General features: G+C 35.1%; 1 protein-coding gene across 3 annotated transcripts in view; it reads right to left on the bottom strand.

Moving 5' to 3' along the window:
• Positions 1-8697, bottom strand: part of KLHL13 (kelch like family member 13) — a 137024-nt gene extending 128327 nt beyond the window's left edge. The window contains exon 1 of one of the 3 annotated variants that reach the window (XM_027768174.1): positions 8687-8697. Coding sequence is in view for 2 of the 3 variants with exons in the window: in XM_006168274.3 (XP_006168336.1) it covers positions 7293-7342 (50 nt within the window). In the remaining variant the exon portion in view is untranslated. Of the gene's footprint in view, positions 1-7292; positions 7365-8686 lie in introns of those variants that run through there. The other 2 variants (XM_006168274.3, XM_006168271.2) reach the window with 2 other exon arrangements.
• Positions 8698-13056: the final 4359 nt, after the last annotated feature.

The raw sequence follows: 13056 nt of genomic DNA, 5'->3' as shown, positions 1-13056 counted from the left end.
CTTGCCAACACTCATATTTTGCATTTTTATAACAGTTACCATAACAGATATTAGGTGATAACTCATTTTAGTTTTTATTTGTATTTCCCTGATGATTAGTACTGTTCAGTATCTCTTCATATGCCTGTTGGCCATTTCTATGTCTACTTCACAAAAAAAATGTTTATTTGGGTACTTTGTCCATTTTATTTACTTTTTTGCTACTTAAGTGTGTGAATTTACTATATATTTTGGATGTTAACCCTTTATCAGACATGGTTTGCAAATATCTTCTCCCAATCCATAGGTCACATTATCTCATTGTTGAATGTATCTTTTGCCATGTAGAAGCCTTTTATATAGTCCCAACTTGTTCACTTTCACTTCTGTTACCTGAGCTTTGGCATAATATTTTAAAAATCACTTCAAAGGCCAATACCAAGGAGCTTTTCCCCCTATGTTTTCTTCTAGGAGTTTTATGCTTTCAGGTCTTATATTTAGGTCTTGAATACATCTGAAGTTTATTTTTCTATTTAAAATTTTATGGTCTAAGGGGTTCAGCTTCATTCTTTTGTATATGGAGCTCCACTTTCCCCCAAACCATTTCTCTCTCCAAAATTAATAACTTGTTTACTTATTTCCACTAATTATGCCAGTTTATTGATATGGGCAGAATTATAGATATATGTTAAATAAAGGTGATGGAATCCTTGTTTTCTTGATGTTTAAGGAACAATTCTTACTTGAAAAAAAAAAAAAGATTTTTGCTATAGGGCACATGAGCTTGCCTGAGAGTCAGAAAGCAAATCACCCCCTTGGGGAGATGGCCATGCCACAATTCCTTCTCCTCTATTCTATGCTCAGGATCTTGAGCATGCACACACTAGCACCCAGCATGTTTTAAGACACCGGGTCCAGGACTCAAACCACGGTCAACTACATGGGCGTCCAATGACATAACCATTACACCATCTGCTGGTCTCCAATTCTTACATTTTTAAAAACATTCTTACATTTTACTATCAAGTATGATGCTACATTGTTGGGTTCAGAGATAATTATTTTTCTGGTTAAAAGACTAAGTTTCTATAATTAACTAATTTTTGAAACTTCTTTTTTATTCTCTTATTTCTTTAGAGAGAGAAAGCAAGAGTGGCACAGCACCTTCAACAGGGTCTTTATGCCACAATACCCTCAGCTCTACAACCAGTTATCATAAGCAACACCAGTTGGCACACCTGGCGTTGAGAAAGACCTAGGATATGAAACCAGAGCCTTCCCATATGACTGTTCCAGCATCATCCAGCATCACCTGTACTGCCTACACCACTGAAGCTGGGCCTCTTTTTTAATTCCTGAAATGGGTGTGTTTTGGGGGGTTTTTTGAAACATCAGCAGAATTCTATTTTAATATTTTTTTCTTATGAGATCTATTGATAGAATGCATTATGTGAATAACTTTCATGATATTAAACCATTTCCATGCTAGGGTAATTTTTTTAATATATTTCTCAGTGTATCTGGTTTTATTTTATTTAGGATTTGAACATGATCCAAAATCTGTGTATGTGTGCAGGCAAAATTTTTTTTGGGTTTTGATATCTAAATTGTGCAGGATCATAAAATGAATTAAGTTAGCTGCAAATCATTTTCCATGATTTGGATCAGTTTATCTGGAATAACAGTTACCTGTTATTTTGTTGTTGTTGTTGTTGTTGTTGTTGTTGTTTTCTAGATGGGTTTCATGTATAACAAGAAAGGATATAAAAGAAAGAAATCAAATATCACTATGTTATAAAGAGAGGTCATTAAGATTAGTTCTCTAGGCTGCAACAGGCTTTTCTCAAGCTACCATTCAGTTACCTTGCTATTTACAAAAGTATTAACTTATAAGAAAAACTAAAGAGATTTTTCTTTTATAAACTAGCTTATTAATTACTCAGATTTTATGTTAACTCAAGGTCATAATTTCATTTCTCTGGTTTCTTGTCAAGAATGTGAGGGTTAAAGCTATAAAACTTTTTGGGAAAAAGTCTAAAATTTGAGGGGGCAAAGGTTTAATGAGCCAGATCTAAAAATTACTATCAAAGAATAAAAAAGAAATGATAAATTGAGATTCATCAAAAAGAAAACTACTACTACTACTCAAAGGGCACAAATAAAAAAATGGGAAGACAAGTCCTAGATAGGAAGAAAATATCCACAGTATATATACCTAAATATTTAGAATAAATTAACATGCCCCCCAAATCAAAATAAAACCAAATATTTGACATGGTAAAAGACTTGTACATATGGTTCTAAAGATATCTGCCTAGTTAATAAACATATAAAAATATACTCATATCATTACACATAAGGAAAATGCAAGAGTGAAAACCCATACAGCTAACTTTTGTCATTGTTTTTATTGCCAGATGGCAATGTGTACTCACCAAGGAGAAAAAGAGAAACAAAAGAGAGAGAGAGGAAGAGCTAGACAGCACTCCACAATGGGATATAGCCATGTTGCAATCCCTCCTTCTCCATTTCTCTATCCTGTAAGAATTTGAGGCATGTGTACACATGTGCACAGCACATTTTTCAAGCTGCTATAGTCAGGATTGAAACCATGTGGTCAGCCATGTGAAATCCAGCTCCCTTAGGCACTATGCTACATTGCTGGCCCAACATTTGTCAATTTTTGAAAAAGGTCCCAAGAACATTCACTGAGGAAAAGACAGTCTCTTCAAAAAATGGTTCTGAAAAAAACAGAATATCTATATGCAGAAGAAAGAAACTAGACCTTGTCTATCAATGTATATAAAATTTAATTCAAATGGATTAAGACACAAATATAAGGCCTGAAACTACGAAATTAATAGAAGAAAATATAGATGAAATGTTTCAGGACATTAGTCTAGCCAAAGACTTGTTTAATAACACTTCAAGAGAATAAGCAAAATAAACAATATATCAAACTAAAAATCTTCCATACCATAAAGAAAGCAATCAACAGAGTGAAGATACAACCTACAGAATGGGGAAAAATTATTTTTAAATTATAAATTCAGAGGAATAAAAACTAGAACAGAAAAGGAACTTAAACAAATCACCAGCTTAAAAAAAAAAAAAATCTGGGACCAGCAGATGGTGTAATGGTTACATTGCTGGACTCCCACAAAGTCAACTACAGTTTGCATCTCAGACCTGGCAGCTTAAAATTCAAGCCAGGTGTGTGTGCATGAGTGTCCAAAATCCAGAGAGGAAGACTACAGGAGAAGGGACTGTGGTGTGGCCATCCCCCCTGGGGGAGGTGTGATTTCTCACTTTCTCCCTCTCTGTCTCTCCAGCAAGTGCACACATCCTACAGCAAAAATCTCTACAAAAAAAAAAAAAGAGAGAGAGAGAGAGAGAGAAAGAAAAAAAAGGAAAGAGGAGAGAGAAAGAAAAAAAAGGAAAGAGAACAAACTCTAATTTAAACATGAAGAACCAGGAACCAGTAAATGGCATAATGGTTACATCGCTGGACTCCCACATTGTCGACCATGGTTAGAGTCCCAAAACGAGTGGCTTAAAACTCACGCCAGGTGCATGTACATGCATGCCCAAAATCCTGAGAGGAGAATGGAGGAAAACTGATAGTGGCATGACCCACCCCCTGGGAAGTGATTTCTCACTTCCTGTCTCTCTGTCTCTCTCTCTATCTCTACAGGAAGCATACACACCCTCCCATCAATCAGAAAATGTGACTCCAGGGAACCAGCAGTTAGCGTAATGGCTATGTCACTGGACTCCCATGTAGTCGACCACGGTTCACGTCCAGGACCCAGTGGCTTAAAACTCACGCCGGGCGTGTGTGCATGCGTGCCCAAGATCCCAAGAGGAGAATGGAGGAGAAGGGATTGTGGCATGGCCATCCCTCCTGGGGGGTGATTTCTCGCTTTCTGTCTCTCTGTCTCTCTCTGACTGGCTGGCGAGCGCTTGCGCCCTATAGCAAAAACCTCTCCAAAAAAAAAAAAGTAAAAAACTGAAGAACCAATCTGAACAGACATGTCATTCTCAAAAGAGAAATGGCCATGAAAAGATGCTTAACACCATTAATCATCAAGGAGATGTAAATTAAAACCACAATGAGTTATCACCTCACCCCAGGTTGAATGGCTATAATAAAAACAAAGAATAACAACTGCTGGTGAGGTTTTGCAGAAAGAGAAACTATTCCACACTATTGATGGGAATGCAAATTAGTACAGCCATTATGGAATACAATTTGGCAGTTCCTCAAAAAACTAAAAATAGGACTTCCTTATGATCCACTAATCCCACTACTGAGGAAATAGCCAAAGGAAAGGTAATATGTTGAAGAGATAGCTGCACTCTCATGTTTATTGCAGCAATATCCGCAATAGCTAAGATATGGAATCAACCTAAGTGCTCATCAACTGATAAATGGATTTATAAATGTGGTACATTTACACAATGTAATATTATTTGGTCATAAAAAGAATGAAATCCTGTCATTTGAGACAACATGAGTGAATATGAAAGAAATAATGACAAGTGAAATAATCAGGCACTGAAACACAAATACTGTATGTTCTCTCTCATCAGCAGAAGTTAAAGTATTTGATGACACAGATGTGAAGAGTGAAGTGAAGGATAACAGAGAATAGAAAGGAGAGAAGTAGAAGAGGTGGGGAGTATGTGGTAAGAATATACAAGAGTTCAAGCAGATAAATGGAATGAGTTCAAGAGTACTATAGTACAGAAGAGTAACTGTACTTACTAACAATTCAACATATACTTCAAAATAGCTAAAAGAGAGGATTTCAAATATGCACAACACAAAATAATGCTATTTGAGAAGGTCAATATGCTTATTGCTCTGGTTTGATCATTACACATTACATTCATGTAATGAAAAAAAATCACACTGTATCTCACAAGTAATATATACAACTATTGTATGTCAAGTAAAAATGATAATAAACACTATTAAACACACACACATGCACACAGGAACTTCAAAAAGTTCACAGAAAAATGTAATTAAAGTACAAGTTAATTTTAGCACAAAACAATTTTTAAATCCACATATAGTTGTTTTAAAATACATATTTCCATGAACTTTTTAAAGACCATACATATGCATGCCTACCCTATGTCCCAGCAATTCCACTTCTGGTACATAATTCAAGGGAAATGAGTTCATATGATCAAAAACAGACTTATACAAGAATCACAACAGTTTTATTTTTAACAAATATAAATGCAATTTAAATGACTACCAATAGAAAAAATAATGAATACACTGTGGTATATTTCAATAACGGAATATTAAACAGAAATTAAAAAGAAGAAACTACTGACACATGCAGCAATAAATTCAACATCTCGCCATCTATTCCTTTTTTTTCTTTTCACTCATCATGGCCACACATTGTCCCTGGTATGGTTTTATTGTTTTCTGTATCTTTGAGCAAGTCTACCTTACAGCCCCTAAAGTAAATATCCCATCCTTGCCCAGATGACAGTATACATTTCAGCACACAGGCACCTTTTATATGATCATTTTGTTAATGGGATTGTTATGTAAAGTTCCTTCAATATTATCTGCCAAATAAAAGTGACTTTATATATGATCCATTACTACCTCAACCTTTCCCATTTTTAATTCTTCTGTAATAACACATGTATTTTAAAGCACTTCAGAATTCAGAAACACAAATGCTACATATTCAAAATACTTAAAATGTCATGTACATTTAAATGATGATAACATTTGTATAACACTATTTGTCAGGATCATTTGCTCATACAATCTGTGTGTGTGTGTGTGTGTGTGTACATATATATGTGTGTGTATGTGTGTGTGTATATATATATATACTTAAACACACATAATCTGCATACTATATTTATTCAATCCTCACAACAACCTATGATTACTATTATTGGTCTCATTTCATCAGGTGAGGAAGTTGAGGTTCAGAACAATAAAAAAACATGCCTATGGCCCAACCATGATGGTAGCGTACTCTAGACACCACTGCTTAGCCAGATGATGCTACCCTATCTGGGAGCCACAGATTCAAATTCCAGCCCACCCTTTACTCCCAGCTACTCAGGAGGTGGAGGCAGAAGGATTGTGATACAAGACTTTGTCTAAAACAACACACAGTTATGCATCTGTGTACATAAGGAAAAAAAGAATCTCATCCAAGAAAACGCTGCTAGTAAGCCTCAAAGCAAGGAGATGAACAATTCTAACATATAGTTCCAAAGTTTTCACTCAAATTGTACAATCAAACTATTGGGAATAAGAGATAATAACTCTCACACCTACAAAATAAGACTATGTTTTTTTTAAACAATTAATTTAAATTCCTAGTGTCAAAGGACACTCTAAATGTCTCATAGTAACTCTCAGAAGTTTTCATTTAATTTTTGCTTATTTATTTAATCTGACCAAAGAGAGACAGAAAGAGAGAGGGAAAGTGAGAAAACAAGTCACCAGGTCCAGAACTCAAACTGAGGTCAGACATGCAGGAGCCCAGCACTTTAACAGCCATGCCACCTGTTGGTCCCTTAACTGAATTTTTAAAAACATAAATGTATATGCAACCACAGGGCAACACTATTTTTTTTTCATTTTAAAAAACTTATTTTAAACATTCAATCATTGTACATTACTACAGCTTATAAAATGAGTTACCCAACAGGAATACACTTCACACCACTCCAGTTGAAGCTATCATACACGTTATCATCAACAATCCTTCATTTCTGTATCCCTTAAGATTCTTGCTTCTCTATTTTCTCCTTGATTCCTTTCCTCTCTCCTCCTTTTCTCAACCTCTTCCACACTATCTCTTGTATCCGTAACCATTTTCTATGCTTCTATATCCTCTAATCTTTCAGTTTCCACCAGAGAGGTCAGACAGTCGGTAGCAATCCTATTTTTTAAAATGTATTGTTGAAGCATCTATTCTTAAGCTATGGATACCTGTATCTATTCACAGATACGCTATTAAAACTAAAAATTCAAATCGACATTGCTACTGACTGTATCCCAGATGTTCATAATTTATGCCAATTATGTTTTCTAATTATATTCTCTATTTTTTCATGACCTCAGGACACACTGTTATTAACATCCTCTTTCATTTCTTTGTCATTCAGTCATTGTCTTATTCACCTGAACAGTAAATACTTCTTGTTTTATGCCAGGTATTCATCAAATAGTTATTAAATACCTGTTATGTTAAGTATATAAATATATAGAAGAGACATTATACAACTTATAAGGTAAATTGTTTCCATAAATATACCGGTTACGGAGTATTGCAGCAACCAATTCCCCTCTATGCAGATGATCCATCACCTCTAAAAGTTGGATAATGACCTGTTCAAGAGGAAAAGAAGCCAATGTTTACTATAAAAATCAACACTAGAAATTTCAATTTGTGCTTTTTATATATTTCATGATCAATTTAAAGGAAAAATGTATGTGTACCTACTTTCCATTTTATATCTTATGAAAATTAAGAAAGTGAATCTTTTTAAAAATTGAAACCATCAAAATATCTACAAAATTCAAGTGAATCATTAAGTAGTATTGACTAAATGCCATGTGAAATCATTAGCTAAAAATTATCTGTGGAAAACCAACCAAGTATACAAAAATTTGGAGTAAACTGAGACTCAGATGAGTATGTAAGAAGTTCAGTTAGAGATCAGCAGATAGCATAATGGTTTCATTGCATTGCTACTACATGGTCCACCCAGTTCAAGTCCTGGACCCGGTGACTTAAAACTCACACCAGGCACATGTGTGTGCATGCCCAAGATCCCAAGCAGAGAATGGAAGAGAAGGGATTGTAGCATGGCCATCCCCTCCGAGGGAGTGATTCCTCACTTTCTGTTTCTCTGTCTTTCTCTGGCAAGTGCACATGTCTTAGAGCAAAAATTGCTCTAAAAAAAGAAAACAAAAAGTAGTTCAGTTAGAGAAGGGCATTTGGAAGCAAAGTGTTAAATACTTGTGAAGTACTCATACATGAGAAGCAGCACCAATTTCCATGTTATCAGGGGAACTCGAGGCCTGAGAATCCCATAAGCAGGGACCACAATCTTATTTTTTATTTTTAGAGAGGTTTGTTTGTTTGCTTGCTTGTTTGTCATAGGGCACATGAACTCGTCAAAAAGACGGAGAAAGAAAGAGACAGAAAGTGAAAAATCACCCTCCAGAGTAAATGACCACTCCAAAATCCCTTCTCCTCCATTCTCCTTTCGGGCAGGCACGAGCATACACCCAGCATGAGTTTCAAGCCATGAGTTTCAAGTTGCCAAGTCTGGGATTCAAACTGCAGTTGTCCAGGTGGGAGTTCAGCACCTTATCCATTATGCCACCTGCTGGCCCAGGGCCCACAATTTTAGAAGTGGCTACACAAGATACACTCTAGAAAGGGATAATATTTTGAAATCCTAAAGACATAGAGTAGGGTAATATTCTCTATTTTTTCATGACCTCAGGACACACTGTTATTAACATCCTCTTTCATTTCTTTGTCATTCAGTCATTGTCTTATTCACCTGAACAGTAAATACTTCTTGTTTTATGCCAGGTATTCATCAAATAGTTATTAAATACCTGTTATGTTAAGTATATAAATATATAGAAGAGACATTATACAACTTATAAGGTAAATTGTTTCCATAAATATACCGGTTACGGAGTATTGCAGCAACCAATTCCCCTCTATGCAGATGATCCATCACCTCTAAAAGTTGGATAATGACCTGTTCAAGAGGAAAAGAAGCCAATGTTTACTATAAAAATCAACACTAGAAATTTCAACTTGTGCTTTTTATATATTTCATGATCAATTTAAAGGAAAAATGTATGTGTACCTACTTTCCATTTTATATCTTATGAAAATTAAGAAAGTGAATCTTTTTAAAAATTGAAACCATCAAAATATCTACAAAATTCAAGTGAATCATTAAGTAGTATTGACTAAATGCCATGTGAAATCATTAGCTAAAAATTATCTGTGGAAAACCAACCAAGTATACAAAAATTTGGAGTAAACTGAGACTCAGATGAGTATGTAAGAAGTTCAGTTAGAGATCAGCAGATAGCATAATGGTTTCATTGCATTGCTACTACATGGTCCACCCAGTTCAAGTCCTGGACCCGGTGACTTAAAACTCACACCAGGCACATGTGTGTGCATGCCCAAGATCCCAAGCAGAGAATGGAAGAGAAGGGATTGTAGCATGGCCATCCCCTCCGAGGGAGTGATTCCTCACTTTCTGTTTCTCTGTCTTTCTCTGGCAAGTGCACATGTCTTAGAGCAAAAATTGCTCTAAAAAAAGAAAACAAAAAGTAGTTCAGTTAGAGAAGGGCATTTGGAAGCAAAGTGTTAAATACTTGTGAAGTACTCATACATGAGAAGCAGCACCAATTTCCATGTTATCAGGGGAACTCGAGGCCTGAGAATCCCATAAGCAGGGACCACAATCTTATTTTTTATTTTTAGAGAGGTTTGTTTGTTTGCTTGCTTGTTTGTCATAGGGCACATGAACTCGTCAAAAAGACGGAGAAAGAAAGAGACAGAAAGTGAAAAATCACCCTCCAGAGTAAATGACCACTCCAAAATCCCTTCTCCTCCATTCTCCTTTCGGGCAGGCACGAGCATACACCCAGCATGAGTTTCAAGCCATGAGTTTCAAGTTGCCAAGTCTGGGATTCAAACTGCAGTTGTCCAGGTGGGAGTTCAGCACCTTATCCATTATGCCACCTGCTGGCCCAGGGCCCACAATTTTAGAAGTGGCTACACAAGATACACTCTAGAAAGGGATAATATTTTGAAATCCTAAAGACATAGAGTAGGGTATAGGAATATCATTTTCTTCACCTGAATTTTTGTTTTGGTGGTGATGGTGGTTGTGGAAGATGAGCAGGTGAGTTTTGGTAAACTGAACTATATCTAATATATTTCTTTTTAATATTGTCAATGCATTGCATTGGAGAGGTCTTCCTCCAAACAATACATGGATATATAAAATACATGTTTTATGTATGTATTTATTATAAATATATTGGGAATCATTACTGTATCTTACTTAAATTTCCTTGTTAATAAAACAAATTAATTATACTGGGAAGATGAAAACATCTAATATGTAATTTACTTTAGTAATTAAATTTGTGATGAAGCTAAGTGAATACCTAAAATAATTAAGAAAGGTAGCATGGGGGGGTATTCTTTATTGTCCTCAACCCTCTTTTGGCTCCTTTAAATTAAGGAAAAGCAATAGATGGGGAGAGGTGTTCATTTCTTGGGTCTTCATAATTCTAAAAGGAAACAAGTCAAATGATGATATAGTACTTATATTTATTTGCACAATCATTTTTCTGTTATAATCCTGCTTATAACAAGAAACTGAGCAGCCTAAATGAAATTAAAAATTTTAAAGCATCTCAAAACCAACTGACCTTTAATTTACCTTTCCTAAAAATGTTTAAGTGGTGAGCAAATTTTGAGATATTGAAAATCTATACTTTTGTTTAGGCTGCATAATTTTTTAGATATTGAAATTGAAAAAATGAACATATCTCCGTTACTACTGGGAATCTGCTAATGTAAAACTAAATAATTCATATCTTGTTAACTACCTACATTTAGGATGGAACATATAGCTTCCAAAATCACATATGCAAACTTTCTCTTACCTCCTGCTATGGTTTGAGTTCACCTCCTCCCACCAAAGGCATGTATTGGGAACTTGACCCAAAGTGGCAGTATTGGGAGGCAGGGCAAAATGGTAGGTATTTGGGTAATGCAGACACTGCCTTCATGAATGTCTTAATGCTATTATCATAGGAGTGGATTCCTTATAAGAGGACAAGTTTAGTCTCCCTTTGCATTTACTCTTTCCTTTTCCCTTCCAGTTTCGACCATGGAATGATGTAGCAAAAAGGCCCTCACCAGATGTCAGTCTCTAGATCTTACACTTGTTGCTGGGAACAGTAAATTTCTGTTCATTATAAATTATCCAGTCTCAAATATATTGTTATACAAGCACAAAAGGGACTAAGACATTCTCCTTGTGTCAAACAATCCCACAGTTGTACCTAGATCCCTAAGTCTGGGACTCTCCTATTAAAATTCTCCAGATAATAAACACTCTAGTCACCTGAGGAACAAAGAGTGGGCAAAAAGACATAGGAAGCAGCCAGTTATTATAAAGACTTTCAATAAATAATTTGTGTTTTAAGTCCTTGACACATTCATGCCTTCTACAGACCAGGTGCCTCCAATTCTTGAGATATTAGGAGTCTTTAGGAAGAATTAGTTGGTTTCTCTCATAAAGTTACATAGAGGGAGAAATCAAAGATATAACTGTCTTTGCTCTATGTAAAACTTATTTTTAAACTTAACATCTGTCAATACTTCCACTCCTATTCTCTTTGTCTTACTGAATTTTTCCATTTCCTAACTGTAGTTTTTTGTTTTATTGGGGATTTTTTTGGAGAGGTTTTTGTTCTAGGGCGCCTGTGCTCACCAGAAAGACAGAGAGAGACAGAGAGACAGAAAGTGAGAAATCACCCGCCAGGGGGAATGGCCACACTACAATCCCTTGTCCTCCATTCTCCTCTCAGGATCTTAGGCATGCACGCACATGTGCCTGGCATGAGTTTAAGCCATCAGGTCTGAGACTCGAACTGCGGTCAACTACATGGGAGTCCAGTGACATAGCTGTTACACCAACAGCTGATCCCCCTAACTGTAGTTTTAATAGAGTTAGTTACAAAGGGACAGAATGTAAATGAGTATGATAGAATTTAGGTAATATTTAGTAAAATCAACTATTTTTAACCAGACAATATATACTTACATAAAATACATAAATGTTATATCATATTTATGTTATATATTGATATATGCTTATGTATTATGTATTCATCTATATATATTTATATTTTTACATTTTAAATTTTACACTGGCTGTCATATGGAGGTGAATCAGAAAGACAGGTAGACTAAATCTATGGATACCTATTAAGAATTTCTTTGATGGTCAAGGTATGAGATAAGAGACTACGCAAGAGTTATGGGTATAGCCAGAGATAAACAAAACTTAATGACTGAAAGACCACTGACAGATCTTACAAGAGTGGGGAAATATCAAAAACAAAATCACAAAATCTATTCACGTAACTGGGGAGGTGGTAATGTTAGTAACTAAGGTAGGGTAAGAGTGGAAAAATATTGGAAACGAAGAGAATAATAGTTTGATGCAGATATATTTATGTACTATAGGACACACTGTATAGTAGCTAGTAGTAGAAAATTGAAAAAATAGATCTAGATTGGAACTAGAAATGATAATGTAGGAATATTTATCCAGTTAAGATAAGGTGATAGGCTGGGAAATATTACTCAAGAGTGTATTTGCCATAAGGTGGAATTTCAATGAAAGAGCAGAAGACAAATGGGGAAATTAAAAAAAAAAAAAAAAAACAAGAAAAAAAAAAAAAAAAAAAAAAAAAAAAAAAAAAAAAAAAAACAGATAAGAGGGAAAGTAAGAGAACTGTAGGATAAAAGCTAAAGAAGACTAGCTAAAGAGTATTGAACAGTTTCAGGTTCTGTTAAAACCATGATGTGGTAACTATGAAATTAATTATGACTTTTTATAAAAAGCAGTTTCAATATGGGTGGGGAGAACCATACTGCAGGAGTTCAAAAATAAAACAAAATTGAACTATTTCAAGATCTTGTATGGCACTCAGATGATTTGTGGACAATTGAGGAGCCATTTTTATAAAAAATATAGATCGTATACTGCTTCACTTCTTACCAGAAGATAAATTCCAGGAAGATCAAAAATTTAGAGTTTAAAAAAATAAAGCTGAAAGAATACTAAAAGAAAGTCCAAGTAAATTATTTATACTTATTCAGAAGAGATAGGAAACAGTACCCCAAAACCAGAAACCATAAAAGACAGTTAAGATTTCTGATTATAGAAAAAATTAAAACTCTTGCACTAGCCCATATGGCTGACTAATCGTACAAATTTCAGTCCTGG

Source organism: Tupaia chinensis, unplaced genomic scaffold (genome assembly GCF_000334495.1).
Source record: "Tupaia chinensis unplaced genomic scaffold, TupChi_1.0 Scaffold145659_1, whole genome shotgun sequence".
Lineage (NCBI taxonomy): Eukaryota > Metazoa > Chordata > Mammalia > Scandentia > Tupaiidae > Tupaia > Tupaia belangeri.
Note: the sequence above shows the minus strand (reverse complement) of the source record. Positions and strands in the feature narration are given on the sequence as shown.